This window comes from Apus apus, chromosome 13 (assembly GCF_020740795.1).
Source record: "Apus apus isolate bApuApu2 chromosome 13, bApuApu2.pri.cur, whole genome shotgun sequence".
Taxonomy (NCBI): domain Eukaryota; kingdom Metazoa; phylum Chordata; class Aves; order Apodiformes; family Apodidae; genus Apus; species Apus apus.
In genome coordinates this window covers 3,232,193-3,251,019 of record NC_067294.1, presented here as the reverse complement: position 1 = coordinate 3,251,019, position 18,827 = coordinate 3,232,193, and the positions used below count along the sequence as shown (strand labels likewise).

The following is an 18,827-nucleotide window of genomic DNA, read 5'->3' as shown; positions in this document are numbered from 1 at the left end:
GGGGCGGGGCCCGCCCGGGGGGATGTGACGCGCCGGCGCGCGGGGCATTGTGGGAGCTGGTCGGCAGCCCGTGCAGCCGTGCCCGGTGGCCCCGCGGGCGGAGCGGAGGCGGCGGGAGCCGGGAGCCGGGAGCGGGGCCGGGGCCGGGAGCGGAGCCGGGAGCGGAGTCGCGCCGCCGGCAGGCAGAGAGACAGACAGACAGACAGACATAGTGCCGCCGGAGGCCGCGCCGTAAGTCACTGCCGCCCTGGAGGGGTTCTGCCGCGGCGGGGCGGCAGTGTTTGGGGGGCCCCAGGCGGGCAGGGTGGGCTGTGCGGGAGGTGGGTCCTGGCCGGCTCCTCTCGGCCCTTCCCTGCGGAAAGCTGGGGAGGGGGAGCGGGCTGCGTGCGGCTGGCGGCGGGGGCTGCGCCTTGTGCCTCGGGGACAGGCGGGGGAGCCTCGCCCCCGGCGAAATGGTGGCTGCGGGGCGGGGGTCCCGCGGGCCCTTCCCTGCGCGGAGCTCCCGCGGAGCGGCCGGGGGGCTCGAGCCGCGGCCCCTCTCGTCTCTCCGCGGTCACACGCACGCAGCGGCTCCCAGCTCGGGTCACCGGGCAGGAGAGGATAATCCAGAGAGACTGCGAAAAGCGCCGGGGAGCGCAGCGGGACGTGCTCTCGGGTGCTTCGCTTCGGGGTGGAGAAACCGCGGCAGGAAAGTTACCTGCTCCGTGTGAGCCGCGTGATTAAAAAGAAAGAAAGGGGGGGAAAAAAAGCAAATGACATTTTTTCAAAACTGCAAGCAAAGGTTTCCGAGAGGGGTGAAATGTTCAGCTAGAAACGGGGCCTTTTATTCTTTTAGAGCTGTCACTTCTGGTAGAGGCTGCAATATGTCTGCCTGCCGGGCTGAGCGAGCCGGGCTGTCTGTGCTGTGCGTGTTCCCGGGGGGCTGCGGGGGCTGCGGGGCTCGGGTGGCCCCGGGCGCCTGAGCTCCCACCAGGTGTGTCCCGGGAGCACCCGGGTTCAGAGCCAAGGCTGCCGTGTTTGTGCCTGTAGGAGAAAAGCAAGGGGAACAAGGTGTTTCTGTAACTTGCATCTTCCTGTAATCCTTTTGTTTCCTCTGTAAGCTTTAAAAGTTGCAGAATTTGTATCAGAAGCCGGCACTGGGAACCAGCTCCCGTGCGAGAAGGCTGGTGTGTAACTGAGGCTGCTTCGTTTCTGTTGGTGGAAGGAGACCCGTTGTTGGAATACACTTGGATGAGGCGTGTTGTTTATTTCTTGACCATACAAATGAGCGACCATTTTTTTCCCTAGGACTGTGTGTGGCTGTCACTTAGCAACAGGTCTGTAGGGAACTTTGCAGATCCACTGCCTCCCCCATTACTAAGAGAAGAAGAAAAAAATTGCCTAAAGAGCAAGAGAGCAATTAATAAAAGCAGAACCTAGGCTCTCAGGCACGACCAAGAGTTAAAAGATTTAAGTGGGAAAAAGACAATTACAGTTGCTTGGAAAAAGGTATTTTAGCTCAAATGAGTATGAGTAATTTTGTATAAAGTGGTCCCTAGAAAACTCCCCAGTGTGTTGTGCAGGTTGTGGGTTTTTTAAGTGTTCTGAAAGAAAGGAATTACATTGTTGTTTACTTAGTAGTTGTTGCAGGTTATATTGCTGTGTTTTGTATCATAACCTTTCACACTGAAGTCTTCTAGGCCTTCTGGGTTCCTAAAGAGTCACTTTGTTTTGTTGTGTGTAAGGCATACTCTGCTGATGGCCAGTGAAGCCAAATGTTGACATTGTAGATTAAGCCATAACTGATCTAAGAATTAGTAGTAAGATTAGACTTTGGCCTAATGACAGTCATATAGGAAGAATGCTTTAATTCTGCTGATTTTGTAGACCAGCATTAGCAAAAGGAAAAACCCACCACTGCAAACTCTTACTCTTAGAGGAAATCAGCATGTTTGAATTTGTCCTTAGGAGTTGCCTGATTCTGTGGGTGAAATTCAGTACATAGCAATGAGCTGCTGTAAAAGATACTCCCTTGATACGAGGGAGGTGATATGGGCACATTCCTGAAGAATCATCAAAATCTTGTACTCTCAAAGAAGAAACAGAAGTATTTTTGTACCACTTCATCAACCAGGATCAAGGCCTGTAGTCCATTCTGTATAAAAGGTAGTCCTGCCCCAGGAAGCTTAGAAAGTAGTGATAAAGGAGCAGGAATCTGGAACTGATGCCACTAGGGGAAAAAAGAGTCTCCAGAGACATCCTCCCTGTGAGAGGGAATATTGACCCAGTAGACAGCCAGCAAGCATTAGGTTCAGTCAGCTTAGTGCTTCCTAGAGGTAACATAGGAAAAGAAACATTCAGTGTTTGTGAAAAGAGTGCAGTGCTTGCTTAGTTGTCAGGGTGAGAGGCTATAGATGTATAAAGAGGTTACAGTTCCTCACCCAGACCCACCCCAAGGAGAGGATGGGCAGGGTTCAGCTCATGGTCCTTGCTGCAGAGGGGTGATGGTAGAGTCATGCCATTCATGGCCTTCTCAGTGGGTTGAGTTCTTGCACTCTCTTCCATCAGCAGCATAGTATCTAGCCGAAATTTCATTCCACATCTGCGTTTTGCCTTGGAAGCATCCACCTGAACTCTTTATTGTGTGTTTCCTTTCTACCAAAAATGTCAAGGGTCAAAGTAGTTTTCAAAATGTTATTTGAAACAGTTTTTCTGAGCATGGAATTCATAAATGGCCTAGTGATTTAAGGTCCTGTATCAAGTCTTATGCTTCCTGCCTACTATATAAACAGCTATACTGCAGAAATGGGGTTGATTTCACTGACCCCAGCAGTGGTCAGTGAAGACAATTGCATTTACGTTTTCCTGACTATTGGTGGCAGGATGCCCAGCTAAAACTGTTGTCATGCTCCCAGTACTGTTCAGAGTGGAGGTTTGCACATTAAGGGATATTTGTTTCGGGTTTCAGACCCATTGTGGGAGGGAGGGACTTTTGCCAGTTGAATACAATTGCGCAACAGTATTTTGTTTTGCGCACAGATTTTGTGGAAGGGTTGTTCTTTTTCCCATCCTTTGTTATCACTAGGGGAATTTTAGTCTTCTTAATCTTCAGGAAGAAACACATCTATTGGGCATTCCTAGATGAGGAATGTTCACTAGTTTTCCAAGGGAAAATAGTTGTATGTATGGTGATACCTTTCCAGATGAGAAATGAATGTAGTTCTGTTTCACATCTGCTTTCACTCCTTTGTCAGTTTCAGACCACAAAGAGTTACTGCTTCCATAAAACATTGAAGCTAAAAGTTGAAATCACATCGGATCAAACGATAACTGAGTGATTAGCTCTTCCTTTATGACTGTCTCACCTAGAAACAGGCTGTCACAGGCTGAGACACTGTTGTGCTCGGGGAGCGTTATTAGGGACCATTTTATACTGAGTCCTTAAGCAGTGCACCTTATCAGTATGCCAGACTGGCTTCTGATTAGCCAAGAACAGAGCAAGTTAGTTGTCAAAGCAAATTCAAATGCACCTTTTCAAAAAGAGTTCAGCTAGTGGCTATGATTATATTACATAAATAGATTTAAGAGAGATTGGCAGCATTTACATTGTTAATCTTTTGGAACAATAGCATTTCAGTTAATCCCTTGTGATACAAAAAGAATGAACTTTCCAGCTTAGTATTTGTACTGGAAAGAAGAGAAAAATAATTACTAAATCTTAGTATTTATCCTGTTGTAGTAATGATCTCCTGGATTCCACTACATTGACTGATCATGTAGATCTAAATGAAATCATCTGTTTGCTGAGTGACTTAAGACACCAATATAAACCCATGGCCAGACAGTCCCTGCCTGACAACAGTAGCATTCAGAGTAATTTGTTAAGACATTAAGAACCAGTACTGAAAACTATTAATAGCAGGAGAAGGTTATTACTATTGTTTGATGAAATTGTCAAATTGACTGAGCTAATGCAGTCCTGGTCTTTGGACAGGAGCTATCTCTTTAGCAGGTTGCACAGGCTGTACTTTCAGAGTATGTGATGTTAAACCTTTCAGAAATACAGATGCCTAAGTGTGTTTTAGGAGGGTCATGCTTGAAAGTGTGGTTTAGTGGAGCATCTATCTTCACACAGAAAAATATGGCCAGCCAGAGTTACCATAACTGATTTCAAACAGAAAACTGTTAATTATGCTGATTTCATTGCTTCACCTTAATATTATCTTGTTTCTTGGAAACTGTATTTCTGGCTCGCAAAGACCTGACAACAGAGGAGCCTTTTAGCTTGAGTCTTAGCTGTGAGCCAAGTTAATATAACATCAAATTCTCATTTATGTGAATTTTGAGATGTTAGAAAGCAGTAAGAATCTCGCTAGTGTCTTCAAATGGTTTTCCAAAAGGTATGAATCCAGTGCTGAAGTCTGCAAAGAGAGTGATCTGTGTCCAAGCACAGCAGGGCTACTGAAGAATGTACCATTAAATTTGATTTGAAGTCAAAGGTGGACTTAGATAAATTGACTTCTCAGTGACATCCCTTGAGTATCACAGTGGTAATTTTGTGAACTGTCACACTGAAATGAAATAGTCTTCAAAGATTTCACAATAAAATTATCTGGTAAATTTTCTTGGTAATTCCATTGCAGAGGCAGGAGAGGGAAAAGAAAGGAAAGAACTGGTCCATTGACTGTGATTTTTTTGTGTGTGATTTTTTTTTTTCTTTTTTAAAATTATCTTGCTCAAATCTTGTCTGAACTATGGCACATGTGATAAGGTTCCCTTTGGTCTCCTCCCTCATCTGCTGGCTAGCAGTGACTCAGCAAACAGCTCTGGTTCATTAATGTTGGCAGCATTCCAGAGTTTCTGGTGTTACAGAGATAAACCATTTGAGAATGTGTAAGGCACAAGATTTTCATTGGTTTTTGATCGGTTGCCATGCCCTTTACATTTAACTTCAGTAATTGTTTTTGTGCTGTTGCAAGGGAAATCTCTTTCCCTTCACTTTCGCTGTGGAGAACTAGAAATAGAGGAAAAACTTGGAGAGATGGTTGAGCCATCCTGTCAAAGGCAGGACAAACAGGTTCTGCAAAGTAAGGATACTGAGTTGAGCCTGAAATAGATCTTCCTTGTCAGGCTGTTTTTCACCTTCCAGTCTAATGATGGGCAAAATTAGAAGTGGTACTTGAAACTTAATTGGAATTTCTTTCCCTTCACCCCCAGCATCTAAAGGTACAGTGATTCACTACATTCTGTAGGAACAGGAAGCTCTGAAACTCTTCTTTATCAATTTTACCTCTAATACTGAAAGTTCCAGAAGTTCTCGCTTTTTTGAATATGCAGGTCCTCCTTAGTTCAGGCAAAGTTTTTCCTCAAAAATAAGCTTACAGCTAGAAAGCTCTTTAATGTATGGTATGAGAGGATCAGGTTAATTGTCATGATAGGTCAAGGGTTATCCTAAATATTAATGGGAGAAACGCTTTGATCCAAATGTTACAGCAGCTGATGGCTGGGTGACCCTCTCCCAGAGGAAAAACAAGAAAAGCCCTACCATGAGGAATCAAGGATTTCCATATCCTCTTCCAGCTATCCTATAAACTTGTAAGCTGAATGATTAATTGAAGTTCATTGTTTAAGTCTTTCGGGTTTTCCGTAGAAAAATAATGGGTTTCATCATTCACCTCTCAGTTACAAAACAAAAGGTTTATGAGGAAACTAGAAGCACGGGTATTTCCCACGTCTGCTTTCCCAGGTGTTTGGTTCAGTGCATTTTTTTAACATTCGTGAGATTAAACATCTGTAGCATTGATGAAAATGGTTTATGACCGATGACAATAATTTCTGGCAGAAAGTCCATAGCCAGTTCCAAGCCACACCCAGCCTTCCTGCTAACAGAGAGTTAACTAGATGACAACAAGCAATTAAATGGAAGGGTTTTGCAATCAGTTGTGAGCTCCAGTTAGGCGGTTTCTCAAGGCAAGAAAACTGACTTTTGTCCTCTTTGCAGAATAATAGTTGTTACTGAGCTGAGTTAAGAGGAGAGGAAAGGAGGAGGAGCCCTTGTTGGCTTCCCCCTTCCTGTCTGTTTTTTGACATGATTCATAAATATAGTGTGACTTTCATCTAAGCTTCTAAGATGGGATTATTTTGTTTACCTTTAACAAGCAGTCAGCTCATTGCATTTATTTTGCTTAATGTTTGACACAAGTGTAGAGTCTTTGATGAATGGAGTGTGGAAGTGGAAAGGAGAGGGAATGTTTGATACTTGTGTTTCTTCAGTTACCCTGAGTGGTGTTCATTTCATAGTTATGTAGCCTGAATCTCAGTGACTCATTGAGATTTTAAATACTGCAGGACATGTCAGCACAGAGCAGAAGTTGCAAAACTTAGAAGTGGGGTTGGTGAACCTGTTTTGCCTAATTCTGACCTCAATTGCTGTGGACTCAGATGCACGGCAAATACAGTTAGGTTCAGAAGGGAAAGGACAGAATTCAGAATAAATAAGAGACAAACTAAAAGGGAAGCAGAGAACTGGTGTGGTGGGAAATCATACTTAAAAAAGCTTCATTGTGAAGTATACAAACACACCAGGGAATTTGCATTTGTATTAGGATTCATGCAGGAAGGAAAGAAGTAGGAGGCACTGAGGTGTGTATCACTGATGCATGTCACTGGTTTCTCTAGAGTTCTGACACAAGGGAGGGAGAGATGGGGACTGTCTCCTTTCCTCTGAGTCCAGTTCAAGACCCGGTGCATTGCCTAAACCTTCAGATACCTTGAGAGCCTGCAAACCCTCCACCTCTTGGGATTTGTCAGCTTCTGTTTACAGCCTGAGCAGAAATCAAAGAGAAAAGGATGTCTGACAGCTGTATCAGCAGTAGTTTTCTTCAATGACATAAATGGTGATACAGTTGTCAGATATCTGCTGGGTGCTCAGACCACTGTTACATTAAGGAGAGGTGGCAGATTGAAGTTTGTCAGGTTCCCAGAGGGCATGTTGAAGTGGTACAGCCTTCGATGTGGAGTTAGCTGGTTTGTGGTGTGCTCACATCTCAAGGGGTTCATTTCAGATCTTTCTAAACATGGAACATTTAGTGTACAGGAGATGTAGTTTGTTTAGGTCTTTGTTCTGTAAATTCACATGTGCTTGAAAATCTAGTTCTTTAAAGGAAGGTGAATACACTTAATGAAACCTGTAGTGGATGCCATTTGTCCTAGTTAGGAACATAGTTATTCATGAGCATAGCAGTCCTACCACAGTTGTTCAATTGCCAAATCAAGAATTTTTCCCAGAAGGCAGAGGGCCATGTCAGTCTCCTTGCAGAAAGCATCCTCTGCTCCAGTGCAGAAGCTCTATTTTGCATTAAATGCTTAGCACACTTTGCTCCATTAATGGTACTACTTTAATCTGCTAGGAATTTCAGGAAAGTAATCTCAGAGCAGGTTTAAATGAAATAATTTCTCTGAGTCATATCTTTACTGTATAAAAGTATGCTGAGATTATAATGGCAAGTAAACATTCTGTGGAAAATTATTTTAGGTTCTTGTTGTTTATTAAAAAGGCAGCTGTATGTTTTGGGCACCCTAGTGCATTGCCTGCTCCAAAATACTGATTCATCTTGAAGTTTAGTGTGTGGTACGATAGCATCAGTCCTTATTGATAACTTCTTTCTTTTTTTTTTCTTCCTAATATATAGAGTGCTGGTCCAGACCCAATACAGACAAAATGTCCAGCAGGGGTGGCAAGAAGAAGTCAACCAAGACTTCCCGCTCCGCAAAGGCTGGGGTTATATTCCCTGTTGGAAGGATGCTACGTTACATTAAGAAAGGCCACCCGAAGTACAGAATTGGTGTTGGTGCTCCAGTGTACATGGCTGCTGTACTGGAATATCTGACTGGTAGGTTTTGCTTAACAATGTGAAATGGCAGAAGTGAAAGTACTAATACAAACTGAGTTTGCACAGGAAAAAAAAACAACAAACAAAAAAACCCGGAGCTTCTGATCTATAGAGGAGTAAAGGAACTGTAGCTGAAGGAAGTGCTAATCTGATCTCCCATCTAAACCAAAACCAAGGTACACCCACCCCTGCCTCACAGCTTTTGTGCATTCCAGTGCTGGATTTGCTCTGACCTGTTGTAAACACTCTCATTCCGTGTGGGCAGTCAGAGGGATTCCTACTAACATGGAGTATATGGGCTGGGCCTTCACCTTAACAACCCATCCTGCTCCAATTTTGTGCTTAATGGCTTTGTTTGGGTTATAATTGTCTGTGAAGTGTATACATTCCTTTTAAATGGAGAGCTTCTCAGTGTTTACACAGGGCTGAGATTGCTTACAGCCTTGTTTAAACATTTTTGTTCAATTTAAAGATTATTTTTTGAGATTACATATGCTGTTTGCAATTTGTTTGGTTGAGTTTGTGTACAAATGCATGCTCTGTTCATCTGCCCTGGATCAACATAGCTTATTGCCTTACATTTGTAGTCCTCTCTCTGTTCCTCTCATTACATGAGAATGAGAACACCTGAAATAATGATCCCGTCCTTGCAGTATGTTCTTGGAGGACAAAGGTATTCTTTTTCCTCCATTTAGGAAGAAATTGCTTTGCCCAAAGACACACAACTTGACGTGCAAGTAAGATCTCTACAGAGCAGCTCTCACAAGTGAGGCTTTGAAACATTGCAAGTCTACCCCACAAACAACATTACAAAACTAGTCTTGTAATGAAAAATGAACCCCAGCTGTAATAGCATAAACATATGGGCCTTTCACAATATTGGTTTGCTTAAAATAAAACAAATTTTAAAGAATGGGTAAGAGTAAACCACTAGTTCAGTCACTTTTTTGTGGCCAGCTTGATTTGCAAGTGTATACCTGTACTATGGGATTTAGCTAAAGTACAAATGCTGGATGGATTAGTGTTTAGAGGGAGTTTCTACTAGCATGACTAAGGAAAACTTGAATTGGATCTCATTTCTTGACTTAAGCACAGAGCAGCAAAGCATGTGGTTTAACTTGGCTGAGAGCATTTAAAACAGAAGTGACCTGACTCTTAAGACAATTTTAGATGCACCTTATAAAATGGATACTGACATTGAAGAACAGAAATAGCTTGATTTTTTTTTTTCTGTAAAGTTTCTTCCTCCCTTAAAGATGAATATTGGTAACATTAAGAATAATTGAGTGCTTGCTTTCTGTTAGGTATTCATATTACAGTATTGAATTTTCTTAGCCATCAGATATCCTTTTTTTTTTTCCCTTCACTTTTTCCTGTTTGTAGTTTTCTTTATTTGGGTATTTCCTTTAAAAGAATGCTTTTAAACTTCATAGATGGCCTTAAAAATTAACATTTCCTTCAGCTAGGTTCCTGCTTGCAGCAATAACTACTCAAATAAAATGTTTCTTAGGGTGAAGGGTGCTTTGAATGCTGCCTTTTTAAAGAAGCAGAACAATACAGGTGAGCTTAAGGCACTGCTAATGAGCAGCACATGTTACTGGTTAACTCTTTGATTTAAAGTGTTTACTGAGGCAGTGATGGTTTTAGGCAGCTAAGAATAGGCTGGAGAAGTAAAGGTGTTTCTTTAACTGCTGTGCATCCTGGGAAACTGTCTGAGGAGATTAACAATTTAAAAAAAAAAAAAACCACACCAAAAAAGTTGCACACATGACTTCTTTAGGAAAAAGAAAAAAGGGAGGGGGAGGGAGAGTTAAGGGGAAAAGCACCTTCTATTTTTCCCCACTTGAAATAGTTTTAAGCTGCTTTTTGGGGCTTTTTCCCCCTTCCTATGAGGCTAGGTAGATAGTTCTAGTGTCCTATATCTCAGGGTTTTCTTTCATTCACATCCCTGGATGCATCTCCAAAGCACAGATACTCTTCTTTCCTCACTGAGTCAGTAATGACTGTTGTGGTCTGGTGTGGGGTGGTTCTTCTTCTCTTTCACTAAGTTTTTCACACTCCATACAGTGTAATTTTTAACCTTTAATGCTCAGTGTGTTTTCTGAACTTCAGGTCGTTCATCTCTTTCAGTGTAATTCAGAAACACTCCCTTGAAATGGGATGCTTGGCGATTTTTGGTTTGTGTTCTTTTTACCTCTTGACAGTTAATGCTTCACAAAACCAGAGAAATCCTGACTTCTCTCCAGGAGTCTTTAAACATGCTCATGTCAGCACATGATCTAAGACTAAATCAAAGCATTTCAACTATTTCAAAATAAAAGTAGGAATGTGACATAAGAGGAAGGACACCATGTGAAGTGGCATGCTAATAAACTGGCTAAATCAAAAAAGCTATCCTGTGCATCCAGGAAGGAGAGGAAAAATGTAAAATATCAAAAGCAGTTGTAGGACAGGAGCACTTCAGAAAAGACTAGGAGGGGAAATGATAGAGATGTGACCTTGCAGAAAGGAACCTACTGAGGTTTGAACTAGTTCATGTGTGTGCAGAGTATGGCTTTGACTCCAGTCCTTCAGAAGATGAGGTGCTAAATTTTGCTGGCCTTTGCTGAAGTTCAGCCCTGATGTAAATCTGAAATTAGACCATAATATGGTTAGATCTGGGATTTTGCTTTGGTTCAGTTTGAGATTTGAACTTCCACAATGCTTCCAGCTGTTCAGACTTGGAGTTCTGTTCTGGATCCATCTGTAGTTAAAACTTTAGCTGCTTTGTACTGTGAAGGTAAACTTAGTGTTACCATCTCTGTGTGGCTGCTCATCAGGAAGTAAAAATACACATCCTAAAATTCCTTGTAGTGTATGGGCCCATTTGTAATTTAAGCCTTTCTTCAGTCTGTGCCTGACAAAGTGCTTTGTCAAAGTATATTTATGTTGGGTTTGTGCTTTTGTATCAGTGTGTGTATAGGGGGTACAGCTCCACTAGCAGGAACAGCTCTGGTTTAGCACAGAGGGTTAGCCCAACTGCTCCAGTTGCTGTGAACTAAAAAACATCCCTCTGTGCTACTTTTCAGTCTCTTGACTTCTGACAACTTCTACAGGGGCTGGCTGGATTACGTCTTCCCTGTGTTGTCTGTTATAGTAACTTTAAATGTAATAATAATAAAACTCCTACATTATTAGATGTACAATTTGTCTTCTGGTCTTCAGCTAATAAAATGGTTTTCCTTATCTCACATTTCATTGTACTTGATACATAAGCAGGCTCCACAGCAAGGGTTCTTCTCTTACTTACTAAAGGTTCTTGTTGCCTACAAGTAATGTTACAAAATAATTCTTGTCAGCACAGCCAGTGTATGCTGCTGTTTAGCTCTTTAGGCATACCACCTGCTTATTCTTTCCTGCTTTTCATTTGAGTAAGTAGAGTGCAATGTCCATTGTGAATAGGATGCAAATGTGTGTTTGTGGGGGAAAGTGCAGAAAGTACCTCTTGAGTTTTGCCTGTACTGAAGCAGGTGAATATACTTCCTTCCTTTGCTCTGGAGGAATAGTGTGGATGCTGAAGGACTGTAATGCATGTTTCTTAATTCTTTTCCTTCTTTGCAGTAGCAGTTCATGCAGTGCTGCCTGTCTTGCAGGGAATAGTCAGAATATTTGATTAATTTCTGTTTATGCAGCAGAACTAATTTTAAACATTATCAACCACTTTAAGCTGGCAAGAAGTTCAGTGTTAATTATTCCTTTTGTCTTCTTTCCTTATTGCAGCACTTGTTTTACAATGGTTCATTGCCTATTTATCTTCCCTAACATGTACTTCAGAAAACTGCAATCCACTCCCTATTTTCCCTGCAAAGTAGTTAGAACATTAGTATCAGTTTGTGTCAAAAAAGAAAATACTAGCTCAGCCGAGGGGATGGCCACAGACTTCCTTCCACAGGTGAAGTTGTGTGGTTTGTGTTTGTCAGCACTGATCAAGCCACCATACATCTTGCTCCCTTCAGATGTATAGCTTGCACCAGTAACAATATAGTCCACACTAACTGGAAGAGACACTCCTCTGCCCTTAAAAAATAGAAATCTCTTAGGCATATCTAAAGGCAGCAAGAGCCAGGCCTGCAAGTGATTTCTGCTCCCCTGCCCCCCATCGTCTTCTTTACATTGTAAATAATTTTCAATTGACAAAATGTCACAGCAAATGAGGAGAAAGAGAAGTTTATAAAACAGCAGGAGAACAGGAATACAGAAGAAATGAGACTTTGATTTATATTTGTTCTGTACATACTGAAGTGAGGCAGGAGAAAATGTTGAATGTCTGTTTTCTCCGTTAGGTTTTTTTTCTCAACTGGATTTTTATTGCCCATTGTGTACTGTTGCTCATGTATTTTGTTACAATGTAAAATAAGCACCTTTTGAATCCCAGGGTTAGAATTGCATCTGAGGCATTCTGGTGCTTACCTGAGTTTTTGTTTCCAGGCTTTCTGATGTCACCAGAATCCCTTAATGGAGGTTCATGTGCTGGAGCTCAGTTCGTTGCATTTTCATCTTGGTTAATTTTCGATGTGGAAAACTTTCTTAAGCCAGCTGCTGATTGGCTGCAAAATGAAAGTCCTTCCTGAATGCAGTAAGTTTAACTGCTCACTTCAGATGCTCACTTTCCAATGTGCAAGCTGATCAACTTGAACTGCTGTTCACCTCTTGTGTTCTGCTTGCTGCTGAAAGTTTTTACAGGGTCACAGAGGAAAACAATGATTTGCCCTGTTTGTCAAAGCAGATGTGCTGCTGAACTTCTGCTTGGAAGCAGAGGGAGCTCAGGGGTCCACAGTAAAAAAGCATGAAGTTAAAAGTAGATTCAACTTCCAGGCATTCTGAGAATTCCATCAATAACTGTCCCTAGGGAGTAAAGACATGTTAGAAGATAATTAATGGGCAGTATCTTTTTGATACTATTGAAACATGCATTCACTAGCAAGATCCATTGCTTCTGTTTAAACAGGCAGCTTTAGAAACACTAGTCCCTAGTACAGTTTAGTGCCACAAACTGTGTTCCAAAAGAAGTTTAAAATAACACAGGGGCTTGTAGCTCCTCTGGCTTACTTGAGCAAACATGAAACCACCTCTTCAGATCCACTGTGTTTTTTAATATGGATTAATACTGGAGCTAAAATACAGCTGGGTTGTTTATGGCAATAACCTTGCAAGCAGAGACCTTTGGAAAGTATCATCATAACAAAGCTCCTTTGTAACATTCCTCTGGTCCAGGAGACTTGTGTCATTCTCTTAACAGGAGTGAGACTGTCACAATTTAAAGTTGTAATTCTTGAAAGAATTGCCTCTTCAGATTTTAAATTTTGTATTGTTATCGATTGAATAACCAATTTTCTTTCTGAACTTACAATTGCATGATGGAGCTGCTTCAGATCTATACAAAGAAAGAGTTTTCTTTCAGTGATAAACTCCTCCTTGGCTCCAGCCCTGGAAACACCTATGTGCCTGCCTTCACTTGCAGTGCCATAAACTTCAGTGGATCTCTGAGTTACAAAAGCTGTTACAAAGTTACTTGCCCAATTAGGGTCCTAATGTACTCTCCAAAATACATGGGTCAGGTTTGATGAAAAATGATAAAAATGAAAGTGTTTTCTCATAATAAAAACCCAAGCAGTGTGTACTGATATGTCAGCATAGACTCTTATTTCAGAGGGGTAAATGTGCATCAGAATCTGCATTGTGATATATGTCATATTCAGATAATGTAAAAAATGCTGCACTGGACTGGTTTCTTTTTTCATCATGGCCACTGAATATTTTTCTCCCTTGAAAACTTACATTTAAGTTATATTTTAGTATTCTGAGATCTAGAATGAAATTTTTTTTTTGTAGTAACAGTCATTACACCTGTTTGGTTAAGCTGCAACAAAATAATGGCTTCTAATATCAATTGCTGTTCAATTTAGTCTTGGTATCACCCTTTGTTTTGATGACTGGAGTTTATGTGAAGTGTAAAACAAAAATAAGGCTGGTTTTGCTACACATTTTTTTTCCTACTCCTTAACTTTGTCTTAACTTGTATCTCCTGTTGAGAAGAGCAAATGCACTGTAAACAGGAGAGCACAGCATGTATGGGTTGTATTGTCTCAGGACCTTGTTTAGGAAAGCCTTTCACACTGACTTGTGTGTCTTGCCCCCTTGTAGGGCTGTGGGCACACCTTGATACACTGATCCATTTCCTCATCCAAGCCCAGGCTTTGGGGTCACTTCAGTCAAATCCAAAATTTCAATATCAGGTCATCTCTTTTTATTTTTCCTTAATAATCTTATGTTGACTGAGTTTCAGCAGCTGATTGGCATCTGCCACCCAACTTTTTTTAATGTTTGGAAATGCAAGTTCCTACCATGTGCCTGCAAAGGTCAGACTTAAGTGAGGACCAAGTCTGAAGACATGAGTAGTCTCCTCTCCTCTAGCAGCCAGACCAAAGTGGACGTGCTGCACTTGAACAAGGAATGTCTGACAGCATTTATTTTAATCATGTTAGAGTGCGTTTCTAAGACATATGTAAACTGTTAGGAGTAACAGCAAAGTGTAAACTGCTAGCTAGAGGAAACCCCACTGAAAAAGAAAAAAAAGTTTAAGTTAGATCAGGATTCTTGAAGTCACTGGAGAAGAAATAGACTCTTGAAATTTGTGCTTAGCTTGTGACTGTTGTGATAGATAACATTTGAGGTGAAACTGACTTTCAGGTTTCCTTGAAAAGTGAGCTCTCTTGCCTTTAACAGATCAATAGCAAACCAAGACATTTAAAAAAACACCAAGCAATAAAACTTTGGATCTCTTACCAGAAAAATAATGGATGGTATTAAAGTGTAGGAAAGAAATTAAAAGAAGTGTGAGTCAGATCAGAAGGCTCTAAGTGGAAGTGGCTTTTGTGGCCTGAACTTGAGTTTTATGTAAACATCAGTCTGTCATCTGCCTCACAGAAATGCAAAACTCAAAAAACTTGGCAAAGTTCACAGTTTCTCCTTTAAGGGCCGTAGTTTTGATACAGCTCAGACACTAAAGACTGAAGGGTTTGGGGTTTTTATCACATCCAAAGGGAATGATTGCCCTGCTGAGAGCTGAGGTTTCATCAAGGCTTGTTTAAAGCAGTAAAGTTTCTTGAACTGATTTTCACTGCATCACATTTCCATGACTCTGAACCAAGGCTGAGAACTGTTTTGTTGGAATGCATAAGAGGGAAAGTGTTTTTAAATTATTCTACCTTCACTCTTGCAACTGCAGATTCCACTGGGACTGGGTGGAATAGAGAGAGAGAGAAGAATGCAGGAAGCTCTTAACAGTCTTGGTTGATTGGGGTTGATTGGGTTAAAACCTTCTGGAATCATGTGAAATGATTCTGAAGTCAATAAAATGCTGATGGACGGATGATTAATTTACAGTACAATAAACAGACTCCTTGTCATGTAGTTGGCTTTGTAGCAAGTATGTATTTTCTCAGTGGAATTGTAACAACATTCATTTTTCTTTCATTTCTGGATATTGTTATCAATTTTCTTTTGAGAAGAAGCTTCACTTTTTTTTTTTAGAAACCCATGACTTTTTCCTGTTGGAACTTGAGTGTTCAGAAACTGGCCTTGTGTCAGCACATCACCTGTTAGTTGTTAAGAGTTTAATTTTCAAAGCAATGACTTCATCTCCCTGAAGAGAAGGTGAATAAAGGAATTCAATGGAACAAAAGTGGTTTAGCTGGAGATGTAAACCAAAATAAAAAAAGAGGAAAGGAAAAACATTTTGGGGATGAACTCAGACCAGAATAAATGAAGTACTACATTTAGAAATATTATAACTTGAAATGCATGGTAAGCTAAAAGCCTTTTCATTTAGGCTTTAAAGGAGTTTTCTTCATTAATGACCAGTGATATTTTGTTTGAACATTAGAGTAAATGAACTAGAGGATTCTCCAGGAGTGGGAGAAGAATGTGTTTGCTTTTGTTGCTGGCCAGGGCAGCAGTTGCTACTGTGCCTGCTTTGTTCTGCCCTAGTAATTAGTAATTTGTTTCATTTTAACCTTGTGTTTAGTTCTTGTTCCAAAATTGCAAGTGTTGTGAAATACCAAAGCAGCAGTATTCAAGGCAGAGTAGACCCACTGTGAAACAGGGAAACGGAAATAATGAAATTAGGAACTTAGTGAGATGTCCAAGAGATAACCAGAGATCAGAGTGTCTGCAAGGAAATTATGAGAAACTTGCCCTGAAAACTTGCTTCAGGATGAGGTTTCTGTGGAGACTTCTCACAATTTTTGGTTGTGCTTGAGTAGGAAGTGCCCTGACAACAGATATTGCTGTGGTCTTATCTCAGACTTAAATATACAACCTGTTTTCTTTTCTCCTTTAAATATATTTAACTGAACTTTTAAAAACCTCAGCAGAAGCAAAGCAGTTTTGGTTCAAGTACTGAGAACAGGCATAGACCAGTTTTCCCTACCCATTCCCATCTGCCTAGTTTTAAATATTACAAAGGATTTTTTCAATTTATATAAATGATAACTACCTTTACATTAAAATTTAAGAGAAAATTCATTTACTTTTAGGACTTTCTTTTTCCACCTCAACTTTTGACTTGAGTGATGACTGAAAAGAAGAAAAATATTAATCATAAGTATGTCTTTTAAAATCAATTTTATATGTTCATGTTCTAGTTGGATTAAGGCATCCATCCTTTTTCTTGTCCTTACATTAATACATCACATGCTGACATAGCATTCCTACTAAATTTTTTTTTCCTATTTCTATACTTCTCACAGCTTTTTAACTGGATTGGCTTCTGTCTGCAGTTAAAGCAATACACGTTGCTTTGCCTTTTTCATTTGAAGTTATTCAAAAGCACAGAAAAAGTCCTTTGTGTAAATATAAAGAGTATCTCTTGCTAGGAACCTCAGATTTCAGTAAGTAACAATTGAAGAATTACGCTTTCAAAAGCTTATAATATTGAGTAACTTGTGTATTTTCCTCATTAAAACAAACAAAAAAAAGAGATGTTGTTGCTCAGTAGTTGTGTAAAGTGTCTTGTTGTTGCCTTTTGCCAGAGTGGGGTGGTCTAATTATTCTCTAGGGGGGAAATGCCTTGAGTACATGTATGAAAGGAATGGAATAGATGTTGTGCAACTAGCATCCTTTTTGTGAGGCCTCAAGTTTTGGAAAATGTTCTTCTTTTGGTCTGCTGGCTGGATAACTGCAAGCTGAGTGAAGCCTGATGTCATGGAAGCTCTGAACATTTTCTTTTGCCTCAACACTTCACAAGCAAAGCTTTCTCTCTTGACACTGGTCAGTTTGGAGTTGATTTTTGAGTGTCTCTGTTTTCCCACTCTGGGAAGATTACCTTTAATGAAACAGCTCTTCAATCAGTCAGACCTTTGAACCTGGTAGAATGGCACTTCCAAAGGTGGGTCTGGGATCTAAGAATTCAGATCCAATCTCAACTCTTAACTATCTTTTCCCACTTACTACTCTTTGTATCTCCACATCTAAATCCAGAGTGATTACTCGGGGAAACTGGGTCAGCTCCCTCACAGACAGAGCTAGATTTTAATTTAATTTCAAATTTGTTTTAAAATATGGGTGAAACACCATTTAAATCTTTATAATTAAAGTAGCATCAAACAGATGTGAAGGTAAAGGTGACTGCAAGCAAAATCCAGGCAAGGAGTCTGGATCCCATTTGCATCCAGAAAGTCTTCATTTCTAGCATTTGGAAGTGCTCTGGTCTGTTGGGTTTGGATTGGGTTTGTCCCAGTGCTAAATAAATAAAAAAAACAAAGTTGCCTGTATTGGTCTCAGCTGCAAGAGCTCCTGAGCTGGTTTTTACATGGGGAGGGTCCTCCTTTGACCAGACTTGTGTGCATAACTGAGCTTTGCTTTGCTCTGTGCTGTTGGTCTCTCCGTGTGCACAAGCAAAACGTGGTTGTTATTGAAGAGCTGAGGAGAAGGCCAGGAGAAAAATTCCACCCTCCATGCCCTCCTCCTCTCTTCCCCCTCTCCAGGCTCCTCTGCTGTGGCCCTCAGCACCAGTGCAAAGCGCTCTGTTCCTGCAGAGGAAGTGGGGTACCTCAACTTCCCTAAAGGACCATTAGAAAACTGTAATTTCAAAATGAGTTTCCTGTCCAAGGAAGAGGGCTTAGCACTTACAAGAACAGTTCTCCACTGTACAAGGCAGACATTTTAGTTTTACGAGGAACAAATAAAACATTCCTCTGTGCTTTACAGGCATAACACTTTCTTAGACTCTTTAGTTACAGCATGACCTGTCTGCATAGTTATGCTGATCAGTTGCAGGGAGTAACACGGTCTGACTGTTCAGCAGAGCCTGATGCAGTTCAGAGGTGGGGGAAGCAGAGGCAAAGCAAAAAGCAGTCTGCTGTTTGCACCAGGTCCTCCCCATGCTCTTCAGCCAGTCTGAGGTACAAGCAAAACAATTCCTGGTCTAGAGAGGTGGAGATGCTGGGGTTACTACAGTGACACAGACTCCTGGTGAGGTTGGTGGGGATGCACAGGGTGGAACGCAGAGCACAGCTTGTCCCTTGGAAGGGGATCCAGGTCTCCTGTCACAACAGGCACTGTGTGCAGTGCTGAGTACAAGCTAAACCTCAGATGTCTGAGCTGTGGCTTTGAAGAAGTATGTGAAAAGGATCATGGCAGCTTAATTGAGTTCTTTGGGGGTGTGGAAAGCATAGTCAGGTTGACCTTACCCCACTAATCCTTCTTTAAAAATAAATTAAAGCAATTGTTGTCAGCATGAAATGTTGAGTTAGTTTTGGGGGCTTAGACTTAATATTCTAGCTCACCCTATAATAAAGTTAATTGTGCTCTTTGAACAACACAAAATGGTGAAATCCTACCAAAATCCTCACTGAAGCTGGACTGTGGAAAATCCAGAAGCAGCTGTAAGTTTTCCAGTCATTGTCATAACTAGCT

At 41.1% G+C, this 18,827-nt stretch overlaps 1 protein-coding gene across 5 annotated transcripts in view; it reads left to right on the top strand.

The window, feature by feature from the left end:
- Positions 1 to 127: 127 nt before the first annotated feature.
- The window catches only part of LOC127389957 (core histone macro-H2A.1), a 42,952-nt gene continuing 24,252 nt past the window's right edge, over positions 128 to 18,827 (top strand). For all 5 annotated transcript variants that reach the window (XM_051631035.1, XM_051631033.1, XM_051631034.1 and 2 more), the window contains exons 1-2: positions 128 to 231; positions 7,671 to 7,871. In XM_051631035.1, coding sequence (XP_051486995.1) covers positions 7,700 to 7,871 — 172 coding nt within the window. In that variant the 5' untranslated portion in view covers positions 128 to 231; positions 7,671 to 7,699. The remainder of the gene's footprint in view (positions 232 to 7,670; positions 7,872 to 18,827) is intronic.